General features: G+C 42.3%; 1 protein-coding gene across 1 annotated transcript in view; it reads right to left on the bottom strand.

The window, feature by feature from the left end:
* maml1 (mastermind-like transcriptional coactivator 1) overlaps nucleotides 1–15,884 on the bottom strand; it is an 85,164-nt gene extending 69,280 nt beyond the window's left edge. The window contains exon 1 of the mRNA XM_073067082.1: nucleotides 15,216–15,884. Coding sequence (XP_072923183.1) covers nucleotides 15,216–15,617 — 402 coding nt within the window. The 5' untranslated portion in view covers nucleotides 15,618–15,884. The remainder of the gene's footprint in view (nucleotides 1–15,215) is intronic.
* Between the last annotated feature and the right edge of the window lie 34 nt (nucleotides 15,885–15,918).

The following is a 15,918-nucleotide window of genomic DNA, read 5'->3' as shown; positions in this document are numbered from 1 at the left end:
AATCATCGTAAGTTTCAATTTTATAGCAGCACTCCAAATCCACAGATGTTTAGAAGATTATGGCTCAGCAACCCTAGGATGAATGTCAGCCCTAGACCAGGTGACTTAACTGACAAATGTTACCTTTCTTGTACCTCCACCTTACACTTTAAGCCACATGTTCCCTTGCTGAAGCTCTAGCCATATCATCTTCAGCTGTCTTGATCAAGGAAAGTAGTCATTGAGAATATCAGCCATGCCCTCTGCTCCACAAGTAGAATCTCCTCTCATTTAATGGCCCAGGCGTCTGCACTTACAGCCCTCTTCCTGTTCACGTGCCTGTACATTATTTCTGGATTCCTTATTATGTCTGCAGCATTCACTCTCATTTCCTTTTTCTATTTCCCTTCCAAACTGTTTAATTAGCATGGCTCTCACTTTTGTGAACAACCCATAATCTGTAAGTGTAAAACCACAAAAAATGCTTGTGGTACTCAGCAGGTCAGGCAGCATCTACTGAAAGGAATAAACAGTCAACGTTTCAGGCCAATTCCAGCATCTTGGCCTGAAACCTTGACTCTTTATACCTCTCTATAGCTGCTGCCTGACCTGCTGAGTTGCTCCAGCATTTTGTTCCAGCATCTTGGCCTGAAACCTTGACTCTTTATACCTCTCTATAGCTGCTGCCTGACCTGCTGAGTTGCTCCAGCATTTTGTATGGGTTATCATTGTCCGTATTTTTCACTCTTCTGTATCTTTTGACTTTTGATAGAGACTCAACTTTAATACTCCTACCTTTCTTCCTTATGGCAATGTACTTGGACTACAGGCAAAATCTTTTAAAAAGTTACCCTTTGTTTAACCATGCAGAACTTCAGATCACAGAACTGAACTGATTCTAAAATCACGGACTCTTACAATTCATACTCTCAGAATTTTTTTTGCAGTTTTCTTTTGCATTCCTTTACTTTCTACTACAATTACATTTATATTCCTGTAAATCTTTGCAAGAAAATTAACCACAATGTAGTATATGGTAATATACACACTCTGATAATAAACTTTGCACTTTGCAATGGGCAAAAAAAATTCTCGCCTCAAAAAGCCAACAGAGCAACTCCTCTGGAATGACTTGCTTCTACTTCTGAGTAAACTAACTGGTTCCAAAGAAAACCCCATAGTGTAAGGATCTGTTTGTCTAATTCTTATTCAGTAATCCTGTTCCTCTAGTTTAGATTACTGAGGATGATGAGTGCAAGATATAAGAGAATTAGGCCATTTGGCCCATTGAGTCTGCTCCAAGCAATACACATAAAATGCTGGTGGGAAAGAAGCAGTCAATGTTTCAGGCTGAAACCCTTCATCTGAACTGGAAAGGCAGGGGGCAGAAGCCAGAGGAGGAGTACAAGCTACCAGATGAGGGGAAAAGTGGGTGGGTGGAGGAGCAGTGATGAAAGGAAATGTTTATTTCCCTCCATAGATGCAGTCTGACCTGCTGAGTTACTCCAGCATTATGTGCATGTTGCTTAAGATTTCTAGCAACTGCAGAATCTCATGACTCGAGTCCGTTCCATCATTTTATGATGGCTGATTTCTTTCCCCCAACCACCTTTCCTGTAACCCTTAACCCACCCCCCTTACCAATCAAGAACTATCTGTCTTAAATACACCAAATGACTTTCTGATCTTGCAATCAAGAAAAAAAACATGATTTTTGTTACATCTAAATTTAAGTGAACCAATGTAAGTCCATTCTAATGTAGATACCTTAAACAAGCACATTTACTTTGCAGCTCAACCTACAAAGAATCAACATTTCATCAAACTCCAGAATTCTCCCCAAGGTGCTGCTGTCCCAGTGAGCATTCCCAGTACTGACATGTTCTTCAGACTTACAATAGCCACAGTAGTTTACTTCACAACATAGAACATTACAGGCCCTTTGGCCCATGATGTTGTCCCGAACTTTTACCAAAGGGCACAGGATCAGAATTAGGTCATTTGCCCAGAGCAATCTAACCCAGGGGCTCCCAACCTTTTTTATACCATGGACCCCAACAATTAACCAAGGGGTATGTGGACCCCAAGTGGGGAACTCCTGAACCCTTTCCCATGCACACGGTCCTCCATCTTTATTTTATCCACGGTAACGCTGCGATTAGAATAACGCCAATTGAACTTGGGGCGTTCCAGAATTCAATTCCAGTGCTGTTCTGCAAGGAGTCTCTGTATGTCCTCCATGTGGAACGGGTTTTCCCCAGGTGCTCCTGTTTCCTCCCACAGTCCACAGAAATACAGGGTGGACCTGTAATGCCACACCGGCAATGCTTTCCATGTATTCATCACTGTGTAAAAAAAAAACTACCTCTGACATCTTCCCTATACTTTCCTCCAATCACCTTTCCAGCTCTTCATCCCTTTCGCCCACCATCTTTCACCTATCACCTTTTGTTTTCTCCTCCCTTCTTACTCTTGACTTTTATTCCTCCAGTCCTGATGAAGGTGAGTTGTGGGTTGTAGAGTATTTTGTTTATGCCCATTTCACTGACTTTGATAGTGAACCTCAAGTTTGATCTACTGGCATGAAATATTATTATGTCTTAGATCTCATACCACCAGATTCCGGAACAGTTATTACTCCTGAACTATCAAGGATAACTTCACTCACCTCAACCCTGAACTGATATCACAACATACAGACTCATTTTCAAGGACTCTACAACTCATGTTCACAGAATTATTTACTTACTTATTCTTAATTTTTTTTGTATTTGTAGTTTGTTTTCTATTGCACATCAGTTGTTTGTCAGTCTGTGTGCAGTTTTCTCATTGGTCCTACTGTGTTTTATTTTATCTGTGAATGACTCCAAGAAAATGAATCTCAGGAAAGTATGATAAGAGATTCTGCAGATGTTGGAAACCCAGAGCAATACACACAAGACTCAGCAGGTCAGACAGCATCTAGGGAGAGGAATAAACAGTCCATGCTTCAGGCTGAAACACTCACATCGACTGTTTATTCACTTGACCTGCTGAGATCCTCCAGCATTTTGTTAATGGTGGCATGTATGTGATTTGATAATAAATTTACTTTGATTTTTGACCTATAGAATAATCTGTTAGGAGTTCAATTCAAGTGTACTGATTTAATCAGATACTGGACTATTTACAAGAGCATCTCTAACACCATAACAATATACACAAATCCAAATTACCTACAGGATCTACTGACTGGTATAAATCCATTAGAATCATCGATTTAACTGTAGAACTTGCATCAAATAAGACACACACACACACGTATGTCAGCACGTAACAACTGTCTGTTTCCATCAATCACCCTTCTCTTGCAATACATGGTTATGGGAGTAAAACATCAAAGCAGAACTACAGTCCATCAGAAAATTACTGAGGCTCTCTTTAACAAGGAAATTATTTCATCTCAGTCACTAATTAACATAACTGCCTTGGAACACTAGACAGACATGAACTTAAACACAAATTATTTACTTTAAACCCAGACGAAAAAATAATTACGTCATTCCACACTCAATTAGAACTTAAAGATAAGATTAAAAATCAGCTTTGTCATGTGGACATTTAAGCATACAGTTTGTGTTAACGACCAAAGCCTAAGATGTGCTGGAGGGCAGTCTGCAAGTGTCACCACTGTCCGGCACCAACACAACATACTCACAACTTAATAGAAACTAATCTGTGTCTCTAGTCTGTGGGAGGAAACCAGAGCACCTAGAGGAAATCTACACAGTCGCAGAGCAAAATACAAACTCCTAGCAGACAGCAGTAGAATTGAACCCTGGTCGCTACTGCTGTAATATTGTTACACTAGCCTCTACACTACCACACCATTGTTAGTGCACTTGCCTCAATGACTTTCTCTGACAGCTCATTCCATACATGTACCATCCTCTGCAAGAAGAATTTGTCATTCAAGTACCTTTTAAACCTTTGCATTCCTATCAAAAAGGCACACCACAACACAAAATGGTATTCCAAAACTGCATTAAGTAAACAGAGTTTACACCCATTCACGGACAGCTTTCATTGAAGGTCATACAAGGATGGTCTAAGAACAAAGAACATTTTCATCATACCCAACCTCAATAAGTTGATGAAAACTGACCACTAAACAAAGTCTATGTACCAATACAGTCAGTAACACTTTTGGGGGAAGCAACTCAGTTGCATCACTGTCAGCAAGCCCCTACAGTTCTCAGTATGCTCTCCTCCACTGAGATCCAATGCACATTGGGGGGGATTTCATCGAGCACCTTCACTCTGTCCGCTGCAAAAGGTGGGCTCTGCCAATGGCCACCCATTTCAATTCGACTTCCCACTCCAACATGTCAGTTCATGACCTCCTCTACTGCCACGATGAGGCCACACTCAGGTTGGAGGAGTAACATCTCATGTGTAAGGCAGTCCTTCCCTCTGCTAGCCTGCAGGTCATCCTTGGGCAAGGTGTAGCACCTGCTTAGCCCCTCAATCAGGGTCACATGAAGCCATGGAAGCAGGTGGTGGATGGTCGTGTGAGCAGCCGGTGCACATTACAAGTCCTGGTTATGCAACCATGGATGCCAGACAGACAACCTCTTGAACAGCTTTTGATAATGGTTGGGGTCGCCCGTTCGTAAAGACATTGTCCAGAAGGCGGCAATAGCAAACCACTTAATAGAAAAATTTGCCAAGAACAATCACAGTCAAGGAAAGACTATGATTACCCACGTCATACAACATGGCACATAATGAACGAATATCTTTGGGAGCTCATTCATATGTATGAGTGACTACAAGTCAAGAATCTGTAGATTACCTTCACAGGAGTGAAGAAATCCAAGCAATGTTTCTAATACATTTCCAAAACCACTTAAAATCTTGATTGAGAGAAGACAAAACTTGAGATGAGGATAATTCAAAATGGGCCTATTTTTAAGAAAAGACTGGAAACATCTTGTTCCACAAAATATTATAGAATCATACAGTGTAGAAGTACGCCCCGTGGCTCATTCCATCAATGCCAATAATCAGGTACTTGTCTGTATTTTGTCTGTATGGACAATGAACCCATGACACAATCTCATTATTTTCTTTCCCATTTCTGAACTACTTATTTAATTCAGAATCAGATTTAATATCACTGCCATAAGTAATTAAGTTTGTTGTTTTGTGGCTGCAGTATAAAGCAATACATAATAAAAAATAAATAATAAGTATAAACAAAAATTAAATAAATAGTGCACAGAGTGGAAATATACTGAGGAAATGTTCATGGGTTCATTGGCCAGTCAAAATCAGGTGGAGAGGAAGAAACTACCTGAAGTGCTGAAGAGGGCATGTCCTGGGTGATGGGGTTTTTGTATACAAATAATATACACAGATACACACTTATTGTAATTTATAGTTTTTTTATGTATTGCACTGTACAGTTGGCACAAAATAACATTTCACGATATATGCCAGTGATATTAAACTCATTTCTGATATATTAACCCCATTTACCAGTACAAGTCCACAGCCTTCTATGTTTTGGCAATTCTAGTACTTAACCAGATACTTAAATACTATCAAAGTATCTTCCTCCATCATCCTGACACTGCATTTGAGATTGCAACCGGAAGGCACTGAAGCTTAGTGGTTACTGTAAACGGTATTACAGCGCCATGGATTCCTGCTGCAGCCTGTGCATTCTTCCTGTGACCACATGTTGCCCCAGTTTCCTCCCACAGTCCAAAGATTAGGATATGGGTTAGTAAATTGAGGGCATGCTATGTTGACAATAGAAGTATGAAGGCACATTTGCAGGCTGCCCAGCACAACCCTCGTCATTTTGGTTTAATGCAAAAGACACATTTCACTGTATGTTTTGATATATGTGATAAATAATACCTATTTTTAAGTCTTTAAAAGTGAGTAGAGCAGAGGGCTAAGCACACAGCCTTGTGGTGCACCTGTGCTGATGGAGATTGTGGAGCAGACGTTCTCGGCAATCTGAACTGACTGCGGTCTGCAAGAGAGGAAATTCAGGATCCAACTGCACAAAGTGGTACCGAGACCCAGGTCTTGGAGTTTACTGACTAGTTTAGAGGAGATGATGGTATTAAATGATCAGCTGTAATCAACCTCCTGCATGGAGAAAGGTTTCTCAGTATTCACTCTATCTGGCTTTTCATATCTTCATACACCTCAGTCACGTGTCTGCTGAAACTGTTTTCCAAATCAATAGATAACCTCTTCAACCATGATACATAGTGACAGAATTAGGGCATTTGGCCCATTGAGTCTGCTCCGCCATTCAAACACAGCTGATTCTTTTTTCCCTCCTCAGCTCCACTCCTCGGCCTTCACCCTATAACCCTTTGATGTCATGCCCAATCAAGAATCTAGTAAGCTCTACTTAAATATACCAATGACCTGGCCTCCAGCCCCTGGCTAAAGGAATTTCTCCACATCTGTTTTAAATGGACACCCCTCTACACCAAGGCTGTATCCTCTTGTCCTAGACTTCCCCACCATGGGAAACATCCTTTCCACATCTATTCTGTCTAGGCCTTTCAACATTTCCTCATCTTTCTAAATTCCAGCGAATACAGACCCAGAACTATCAAACATTCTTTGTATGATAACCCTTTCATTCCCAGAATTATTCTTGTGAACTCTCCTCTGAACTCTCTCCAATGCCAGCACACTTTTTCTTGGATGAGGAGCCCAAAATCGTTCACAATACTCAAGCTGAGGCCTCACCAGTGCCTCATAAATCCTCAGGATCACATCCCTGGTCGTGTATTGAAATAAATGCTAACATTGCATTTGTCTTCCTCAGCACCAACTCTACCTGCAAGTTAACCTTTAGGTGTAATGCACAAGGATTCCCAAGTCCTTTGCATCTCAAATTGTTCAATTTTCTCCCCATTCTGCACATTTATTTCTACTACCAAGGTGTACGATCATGCATTTTCCAACATTGTATTTCATTTGCCACTCTTGTCCATTCTCCTAATCTGTCTAAGTCCTCCTGCATCCTACCTGTTTCCACAACACTACCTACCCCTCCACCAATCTTCATATCATCTGCAAACTTGGCAACAAAGCCATCTATTTCATCATCTAAATCATCGATATACAGCATAAAAAGGGTCCCAACACTGACAGCTGCGGAATACCAGAAAAGGATTCTTTAATTTCCAATCACTGCCTCCTACCAATCAGCCAATGCTCTATCCAGGCTAGTAACTTCCCTGTAATACCATAGGCTCTTAACGTGGTAAGCAGTCTCATGTGTGGCACCTTATCAAAGGCTTTCTGAAAGTCCAAATATACATCATCCACTGCATCCCCTTTATCTATCCTACTTGTTATCTCCTCAAAGAATTCCAAGAGATTCGTCAGGGAAGATTTTCCCATGAGGAAACCATGCTGAATTTGTCCTATCTTGTCCTGAGTCTCCAAGTACTCCATAACCTTATCCTTAACAAATGACTCCGACATTTTCCCAACCACTGAGGTCAGGCTAACTGGTCTATCATTTCCTTTCTGCTGCCTTCCTCCACCATGCCAGAGTCCAATGATTTTTGAAAGATCATTGCCTCCACAATCTATTCCACCACCTCTTTCTGAACCCTAGGGTACAATTCACCTGGTCTGGGTGACTTGTGTACCCTTAGGTCTTTCAGCTTTTTGAACACCTTCTCTCTTGTAACAGTAACTGCACCCACTTCTCTTCCTTCACACACATCATGCACACTGCTAGTGTCTTCCACAGTGAAGAATGATGCAAAATACTCATTTAGTTCATTTACCATCTCCTTGGTCCCTGCTATTATTTCTCCTGCCTCGTTTTCTGGCAGTCCTATATCCACTCTCAGCTCCCTTTTAATTTTTATATAACTTGAAAAAGCTTTTTACTATACACTTCGATATTATTTGTTAGCTTGTTTTCATATTTCATCTTTTCCTTCCTAATGATTCTTTTAGTTGCTCTTTGTAGGGTTTTAAAAGCTTCCCAATCCTTTATCTTCCCACTAATTATTGCTTTGTTGTATGTCCTCTCTTCCCTTGTCAGCCACGGTTGTACTATTTTACCATTTGAGAATTTCTTTTCTTTTTGGAATACATCTATCTTGCACCTTCCTCATTCCACCCCCCCCCCCCCAGAAACTCAAACTATTGCTGTTCTGTTGTCATCCCTGCCGGCATCTGTTTCCAATTTACTTTGGCCAACTCCTCTCTCATACCACTGTAATTTCCTTTACTCCACTGAAATACTGCTACATCAGGCTTTACTATCTCCCTATTAAATTTCAAGTTGAACTGAATCATATGGTGATCACTGCCTCCTAAGGGTTCTTCTACCTTAAGGTCTCTCATCCCCTCTGGTTCCTTACATAACAGCCAATCCAGTATAGCTGATCCCCCAGTAGGCTCAACAAACTGCTCTAAAAATCCACCTCCTAGGCATTCAACAAACTCACTCTCTCGAGATCCATCTCCAACCTGATTTTGCCAATCGACCTACATGTTGAAATCTCCCACGACTATCATAACAATGTCCTTTTGCCATGCCTTTTCTAGTTCCTGTTGTAATCTCTGTCCACATCCCAGCTACTGTTGGGAGGCCTGTATATAACTGCCATCAGGGTCCTTTTACCCTTGCAGTTTCTAAACTCAACCCACAAGGATTCAACATCTTCTGATCCAATGTCACATCTTTCTACCGATTTGATGCCATTTTTTTTAAACCAGCAGAACAATGCCACCCCCTCTGCCTATCTTAATATTGGTCTGATACAATGTGTAACCTTGGACATTCACCTCCCAACTACAACCGTCCTTCAGCCATGATTCGGTGATGGCCACAACATCATACCAACCATTTGTAGAATTGCAACAAGAACATCCACCTTATTTCTTATACTTTGTGCATTGATGAGTACTGTATTTGCTACCCTTTTTGATTCTGCATCCCTAATCCACTCATACTCAGCCTGCTGGCTGCAATGTTGTCCTATCATCTGCCTGCCCTTCTGGACAGTACACTAACTTTGCTTTTTAACGATCCGTCCTATCCTGAGTCCCTCTGGTAAATACTCCAGTAAATCTCCTCTGTACCATAGAGGTTAGTGTAGTGCTTTACAACACCAGATACAAGATCAGGAGTCAATTGCTGTCTGCAAGGAGTTTGTACGTTCTGCCTGACAGCATGGGTTTCCTCCCACATTCCAAAGACGTATGTTGTAGATACACTATGTTGGTGCCAGAAGCATGGTGACAGGCTGCCACCAGCACATCCTTGCACAGTGTTGGCCTTTGACTCAAAATGATGTATTTCACTGTGTACACATGTGAAATAAAACTAGTGTCTAATTGCACCCTTCTACAGTACAATCACAACCTTCCTTGTACACTGACCAGTACTGATAGAGTACTGCAGCTATGACCTAATGTTTATTTAATGAAATTGTAGAATTACCTCCCTGATGTCCCAGCTAAAGGCAACAAGTATCTCAAATGCTTTGGTTCCTGGCTCATCTATTTCTCTTCCGCCTTCAGCAATTCTCATATACAGAGTTCCTACTTTTCTCATTATCATGTAACTGACAATCCAGAATGCACTCTACCTTGGTGAAATCGGACTGGCAGATTTTCCAGACATTTAGATATTAATCCTTAATATCTCAACACAATTTTTTAGACGCTACACTACACAGAAATGTACTGCACACGAACAGGCCCTTCAGCCTATAATGTTGTGCTTAACCAATTAAATTAATAATCACATGGCTAATTAAAACAATCACTTCTGCCTACATACACAATTTATAAAGTTATATAAATAATTCTGGTTCACTGGTTTATTGGCAAATGGCAGGGTAGCAGTATGGCCTCGGTCATAGCAAGGACTAAGCCTCAAACTGTGGCGACGCCTGCTTGCAGCCGTCCAGGAGAGAGGCGTTGAGGCGTCCATGCTGGAGTGAGTGCTGCCCCCCAGTGTTCGCTTGGCAGAGACAAGCTGTATCGTCTTTGACTGCAGACTGCTGCAACATTCATGGACTCAGAGACTTGGACTACATTTTTGTGTGACTGTACAGTATGCTTATTATGATATTATATCTGCTATATGAGCCTTATGCTATGTATGACTGTTGGTACTGTGGTTTGAATCTTGTCTCCGGAGGAACACTGTTTCATTTGGCTGGATTCATGGATATTCATATATGGTTGAATGACAATTAAAATTAATTTTATAAATTTTCCTGGTGAGATTGAGGAGAGTGCAAGGATAATGGCCCCATTGAGACTCAAGGAACTATGGAAATATCTGAAAGTCAGATAGCGAAGTTTTACTGTACCTACATGGCCCTACCACTCCTTGTATATATCTGACCTGTACTGTCATTCCAAAATGCATCACACAGGTCACAGGATTAAATTCCATTTGCCATTGCCCTGCCCATCTTGCCAACTGATGAATATCATCTTATATCATCAATACCAACAATAACAATTCTCATGTCACCTGCAAACCCACTAACCTTAATCCATATAATAATATGAATGTGGAGTTATATAGTTAGAGTTGTCCTTCAGCCTAAGTGGTCCATACCAAGATGTCTATCTGAGCTCAACCCATATCCCTCTAAACCTTTCCTATCCATGTACTTCTCAGTTACCTTTAACATGTTGCTATTGTACCTGCCTCAACTACTTCCTCTGGCAGCTTGCTCCATATATTCACCACTCTGAGTGAAAATGTTGCATCTCAGATTCCTATTAAATCTCGACCCTCTCACCCTACACCAGTCTTCTGGTTATTGTTTGCCATAAATGGGAAAAAGGCCTATCTATGCCCCTTGTGATTTTATACACCTTTATAAAATCACCACTCATTTGCAATGAATAAAGTCCCAACCTGTTCAATCTCTCTAAATAACAGTCACCTGAGTCCTGGCAACATTCCAGTAAATCTTCTTTGTACTTAATATTAATCATCTTTCTATAGCAGGGTGACCAAAGCTGAACACAATATTCCAAATTTGACTTCAAAAGGGTAAAAGCCCAGCACTGGTCCTTACGGTACAACACCAGTGCTTTCAATCACAAGAACAAGCTTCCCTCTAGCTTCTATTACCAAGCCAATTTCAGACCAATTTTCCTGTCTTGGAACAATCTTCCCATGTGGGAAACCTTACTGATGTCTACATAGACAACATTAGCTCCCACATCCTCAACAATATTTTTTCTCTTACCTCTTTGAAAATTTCAATTAAGTTGGTCAGACAACCCCCCCAATCAAAAAGCCAACATACATATTTTCTGCCTTTTCACGTGCAAATTAATTGACTTACTCAATTCTTTCTAATATCTTCCGCACCCATGAATTAGATTTGTTGGTTTGTAATTACCTGGCTTATTGCTGCTGTTATTTACTGATTGAGATACAGGGTGGACAGCTCTTTGAGCCACTTTGAACCCACTGATTTAACTCTAGCCAAATTACAGGACAGTTTACAATGAATGACCAATTAACCTACAAACCAGTACAGCTTTGGACTGTAGGAGGAAACCAGAGGCAACACAACCATTCCATGGGGTACAGACCCCTTACAGACTTCATAGATGATGCCAGAATTGAACTCTGAACTTCTTTAATCAAGGTACCACTTTGCTGTCTTTCAATAATCTGGCAACTCACGTGGCCAGTGAAGATGTGAAGATTCAAGAGTCTGTCTTAGTCCTTGCAATTTCCTACCTTGCATCTTCTACAGGCCGCCCAGGGATTTATCCATCACTAAGCTTGCTAGGTTCAATAAGGTTGTTGTAGCCCGATGGGGGAGGGGGCTTGTGGGGATAAATTCCTACTCACCTTTAAATGTCCCCAATGGCATATGCTTCAAACAGCCTCTGACAACCAAATTTAGCTCCTGGCTTTCAGGTGTGGCTTAGCTACTATAGACAGGAGAAGGGGAAAAGGCAGATGGCAGCTATACCCAGTCATGGGGAAGGCTTCGAGAGTAAACCCTGAGGAAAATTCTGGAGCTGGAACCCCTAAGGCAATATTGACCGGCAACTCCTGCAACACCGCTGTTGTCAACATGTATTGGTCTCGGCTGTCCCTTTGGATTAAGTTGCGTGGAGAAGGGGAGCCAGTGACATGGGCAACAGCTTGCTCTCCATATTGTACTGCCCTGGCTTGTGTATCACATAGACAGCTGGGACACAACATCCATGGTCAACCCCGAGTAATGGAGGGTCTCACAAGCCTGCTAATATAGCCTCTGTTTTAATGACTGAAATCAAGAGTTATAAACTTTCACATGAGCTGTGGCTTTTAGTTAGCCCTACTCTTCCTGCACAACCCTGTTAATATTTCCTCCAAGTATTTATTCAGTGCTCTTTGTATTTAAGCATAGGGTGTATCGAGTTGGGGAGTCCAGGAAGGGGTTTGTCACGTCCATTCCAGGGCAGCTCACTCATCTTTGGTCCCCAATGGACCCTGGGGCTCCAAGTGGCTGTTTACATGCAATAGCAGCCACATCTCATCCCACTGCTTCAACAGGCAGGCTAAGCCAAGTGAGGGTAGCCAGTGGGCCTCCTACCCCAATAAGTTAGGAACATGTCCGTCCTAGCATGTGAAGTCAGCTGTGGTGGGCTGGGCAATGAGATCAACAGTGAGGTCCAACGGCCAGGAAGGTAGTTCTGCAATACTTGGTGAAGAGCAAAGGGCATGACAAGGCACAGGCAAAGTCATGTTCACCCACTGAAACCAAAGAAGACCCCAATTATGATGGTACTCAAAACTTCCCAGGTTGAGAGAGTGGAACTTCCTCAATTTAACAGTTTTTCCATTTTAAAAACTCTGTTAGACTGTCAAATATGTCAGACAACCAACATGTACATGGACAGAACAGTTTAGAGGAACTTTGGCCAAACAGATGGAACAAGCTTGGATAGACATCTTGGTCAGTATTGATGGGTTGGACCGACAGGCCTGTTTTGATTCTATCACTCCAGAGACCCTGACACAGTTCTCTGGAAATGTGCTTCTGACACTGCTGCCTCCAATGTATTAATCACCACATTCCAGATTGTTAACCATGTGCTTAGACAGTAATCCCTCTAGTTCGATAGATATTTGTCTGGAAGATATGGTAAACAGACTGGGTCTAAATAACTCCAATACAACACGCAAGAGGGTCAAATAGCTTCCTTATGTAAACCTTAGACCAGAAGATCTAGGAGAAGAATTAGGCCATTCGGTCCGTTACATTTGCTCCACCATTCATTCCATCATGGCTGATTTATTATCCCTTTCAACCCCATTCCCCTGACTTCTCCCCATAACCTTTCATGCCCTGACTTACCCAGAACCCCCACTTTATTTGTACCCAGTGACTTGGCCTCCATAGCCGTCTGTGGCAATGAATTCCAAATATTCACCACCCTCTGGGTAAAGAAATTCCTCATCTCTGTTCCAAAGGGATGCTCCTGTATTCTGAAACTGTGCCCTCTAATTCTACATTTTCTCACTAAGAGAAACATCCTTGCCATGTCCACTCTATCTAGGCCTTTCAATAATTGGTAGGCTTCAATGAGATTCCCCCCCCCCCCCCCCCCCCCCAAACAAGTACAGGTCCAGAGCCAAATTTTACACACACATTAACCCTTTCATTCCTGGGTTCATTCTCCTCTGGAGCTTCTCCAATGACAGTACTTCTTAGAAATGGATTTCAAAACTGCTCACAATACCTTGCCTTGCAGTAGGTAATAACCAGTTTATCCCTACCCTAGTGAAGCTGTGATCAAGTTAGTAGCACTACTGTTTCAGAATTCAATACAAACACAACATCAGAAGTCCTCTTTCTATAAAGTGCTGCACTGACTTCTAAGGTAGACAGAATAACTCTTGGCAAAGTCATAGAACACTACAGCACAGAAACAGGCCATTTAGCCCATCTAGTCCATGCTGTATCATTAATCTGCCTTATCCCTGGAGGAACTAGTGTTCTGAAGAGTTATGGGAGAACTCTGATTACCTGCCTGATATTTATTTATTAGCCAACAGCACTAAAGCAGATTTCTGATCATTACTTCATTGCAATTTAAGTGACTCCAACATATACAAAGTGAAATTCACAGGTGGAAACTGCTGTAGAAAGTAACTACTGTTTTGATGTCATCTAGACATTTACAAATTTAAAATAAAACTATATACTTCAGATTATCTGGAATGTATTGCCTGAATGGATGGAAGAGGCAAACTTAATAGCAACATTAAGAAGCAAACTAAAATTAAAGCAGCAGGGGGCACTTGAAAAAAAAGATTATTTGGACAGTTGTCAAAAGGCACAATAGACTAAATGGTCTGTTCTATAGAATTCTATAAAGGATACAATTCAAAAATGCCTCAGTATCATTTTAAACTAGTTATAAATACTTCCACAATATGCTGCAAAAGTATTAACTTGCTGTTGTGGTCTACCAACCTAACTAGTGTCATCTCAATACAAGTTAGCTCAATGTATAACTTATTCAAAAGTTATGCTTGAATTAAAAACTTAAGGTCAATTTACTATCTAAATCACTAGACTTTGAATAAATTGTATTAGACTTGGTTAACTGTTATCTTTGACCATCAACAAGTTTAAACCCAAATAGAAATCCTTACTAAATTTGTATAAGAAACATTTCAGTATTACTTATGAACCTTAAAAACGTTTGAATAACATGTTATAAAGAGTGATCATTATAAATACCTACGCAACTATTAACCTGATCATATAGCCCACCAACTCTAAGTTATGCCAGCCCAATACAAGTTACACGTAATTATAATTAATTCAGAAGTTGAATTAAAACTTAAGGTCAACTTACTAGACGAAGAATAGATTGCCCAGACAAGATTTAAATGTTACCTTAGACTGTCAAACAAGCAATAGGCTTATCTGATCAAACTCTTTGTAGAGCAAGATACAGATTTTGATTATAACACAAGTTTTAAACTTTAGTACTAAGTTATACATCTACCTCGTGTTGAGTAACAAACTTTTTAAGTGACAACTTAGCGACACACATAAAGAAGTTAATACCCATTTAATCACGCAATCTGTGGATGGAGAGGTTCCAGTCCGACAGGTTTCGGGAGACCGCGGTTGACCGAGTTGGAGACCCGTGAAGAAGCAGACACCGCCGGATTGCCCGAAGGCTGGCTCCTTACTCACCGCCTGGAGGGTATTGGTCCGGCTCTGGTCGGCGGCTGTAACTCCGGGCTGGTGGTCAGCGTCTGTACCGGTGGCAGCAGGTCCGGAGCTATTCCTGAAGGCGGGCTGCGGTTCATGCTGCAACGGGACCGGGGCTGTCGCTGGGGCCTGATTCGAAGTAGGGGCCGGGGCCGGGGCGGCCGGCGGCTGAGGCGGAGGCCGCTGCTTGGCCACCCGCTTGTTCTTGGTCTGCAGGCAGCGCTGGTGCAGCGCCAGGCTGTGCTGCCGCTCCAGCTCCAGGCGCTCGGCCGAGGCCCGCTCGTAGCGCGACTCACAGGCCGAGTGGTGGCGGCGGAACAGCTCGATCCGTTTGCGGAGCCGCTCCACCACGGCGCTGTGCCGAGGCACCACGAACTCGGCCATGGTCCGAGGCCTGAGGTCCCGAGGGCCCCGCGGCGCCACTCGCTGGCCTCCCCCCCGACCCCGCTCTCACGCCCCTCAGGGTAACCGGAGAGAGGAGGAGGAGGAGCGGGCACCGCCGCTCATCCACCGGCCGCTGCGAGCCCGTCACCGAACAAACCGCCGCCGCTGCCCGTCAACCAGTAAACTCTTCGCTCGGACTTCTCTCCATTTTTTTTCCTCTCTACCCTCTGACCATCATCTCGACGGACAGTCGCCTACGCTAATGATTGACGGGGCGCCCCAGCCAATCGCGGCACGTAAT

The sequence above is a fragment of the Hemitrygon akajei genome, chromosome 15, assembly GCF_048418815.1.
Source record: "Hemitrygon akajei chromosome 15, sHemAka1.3, whole genome shotgun sequence".
Classification (NCBI taxonomy): Eukaryota; Metazoa; Chordata; class Chondrichthyes; order Myliobatiformes; family Dasyatidae; genus Hemitrygon; species Hemitrygon akajei.
This window is presented reverse-complemented; position numbering and strand designations above follow the sequence as displayed.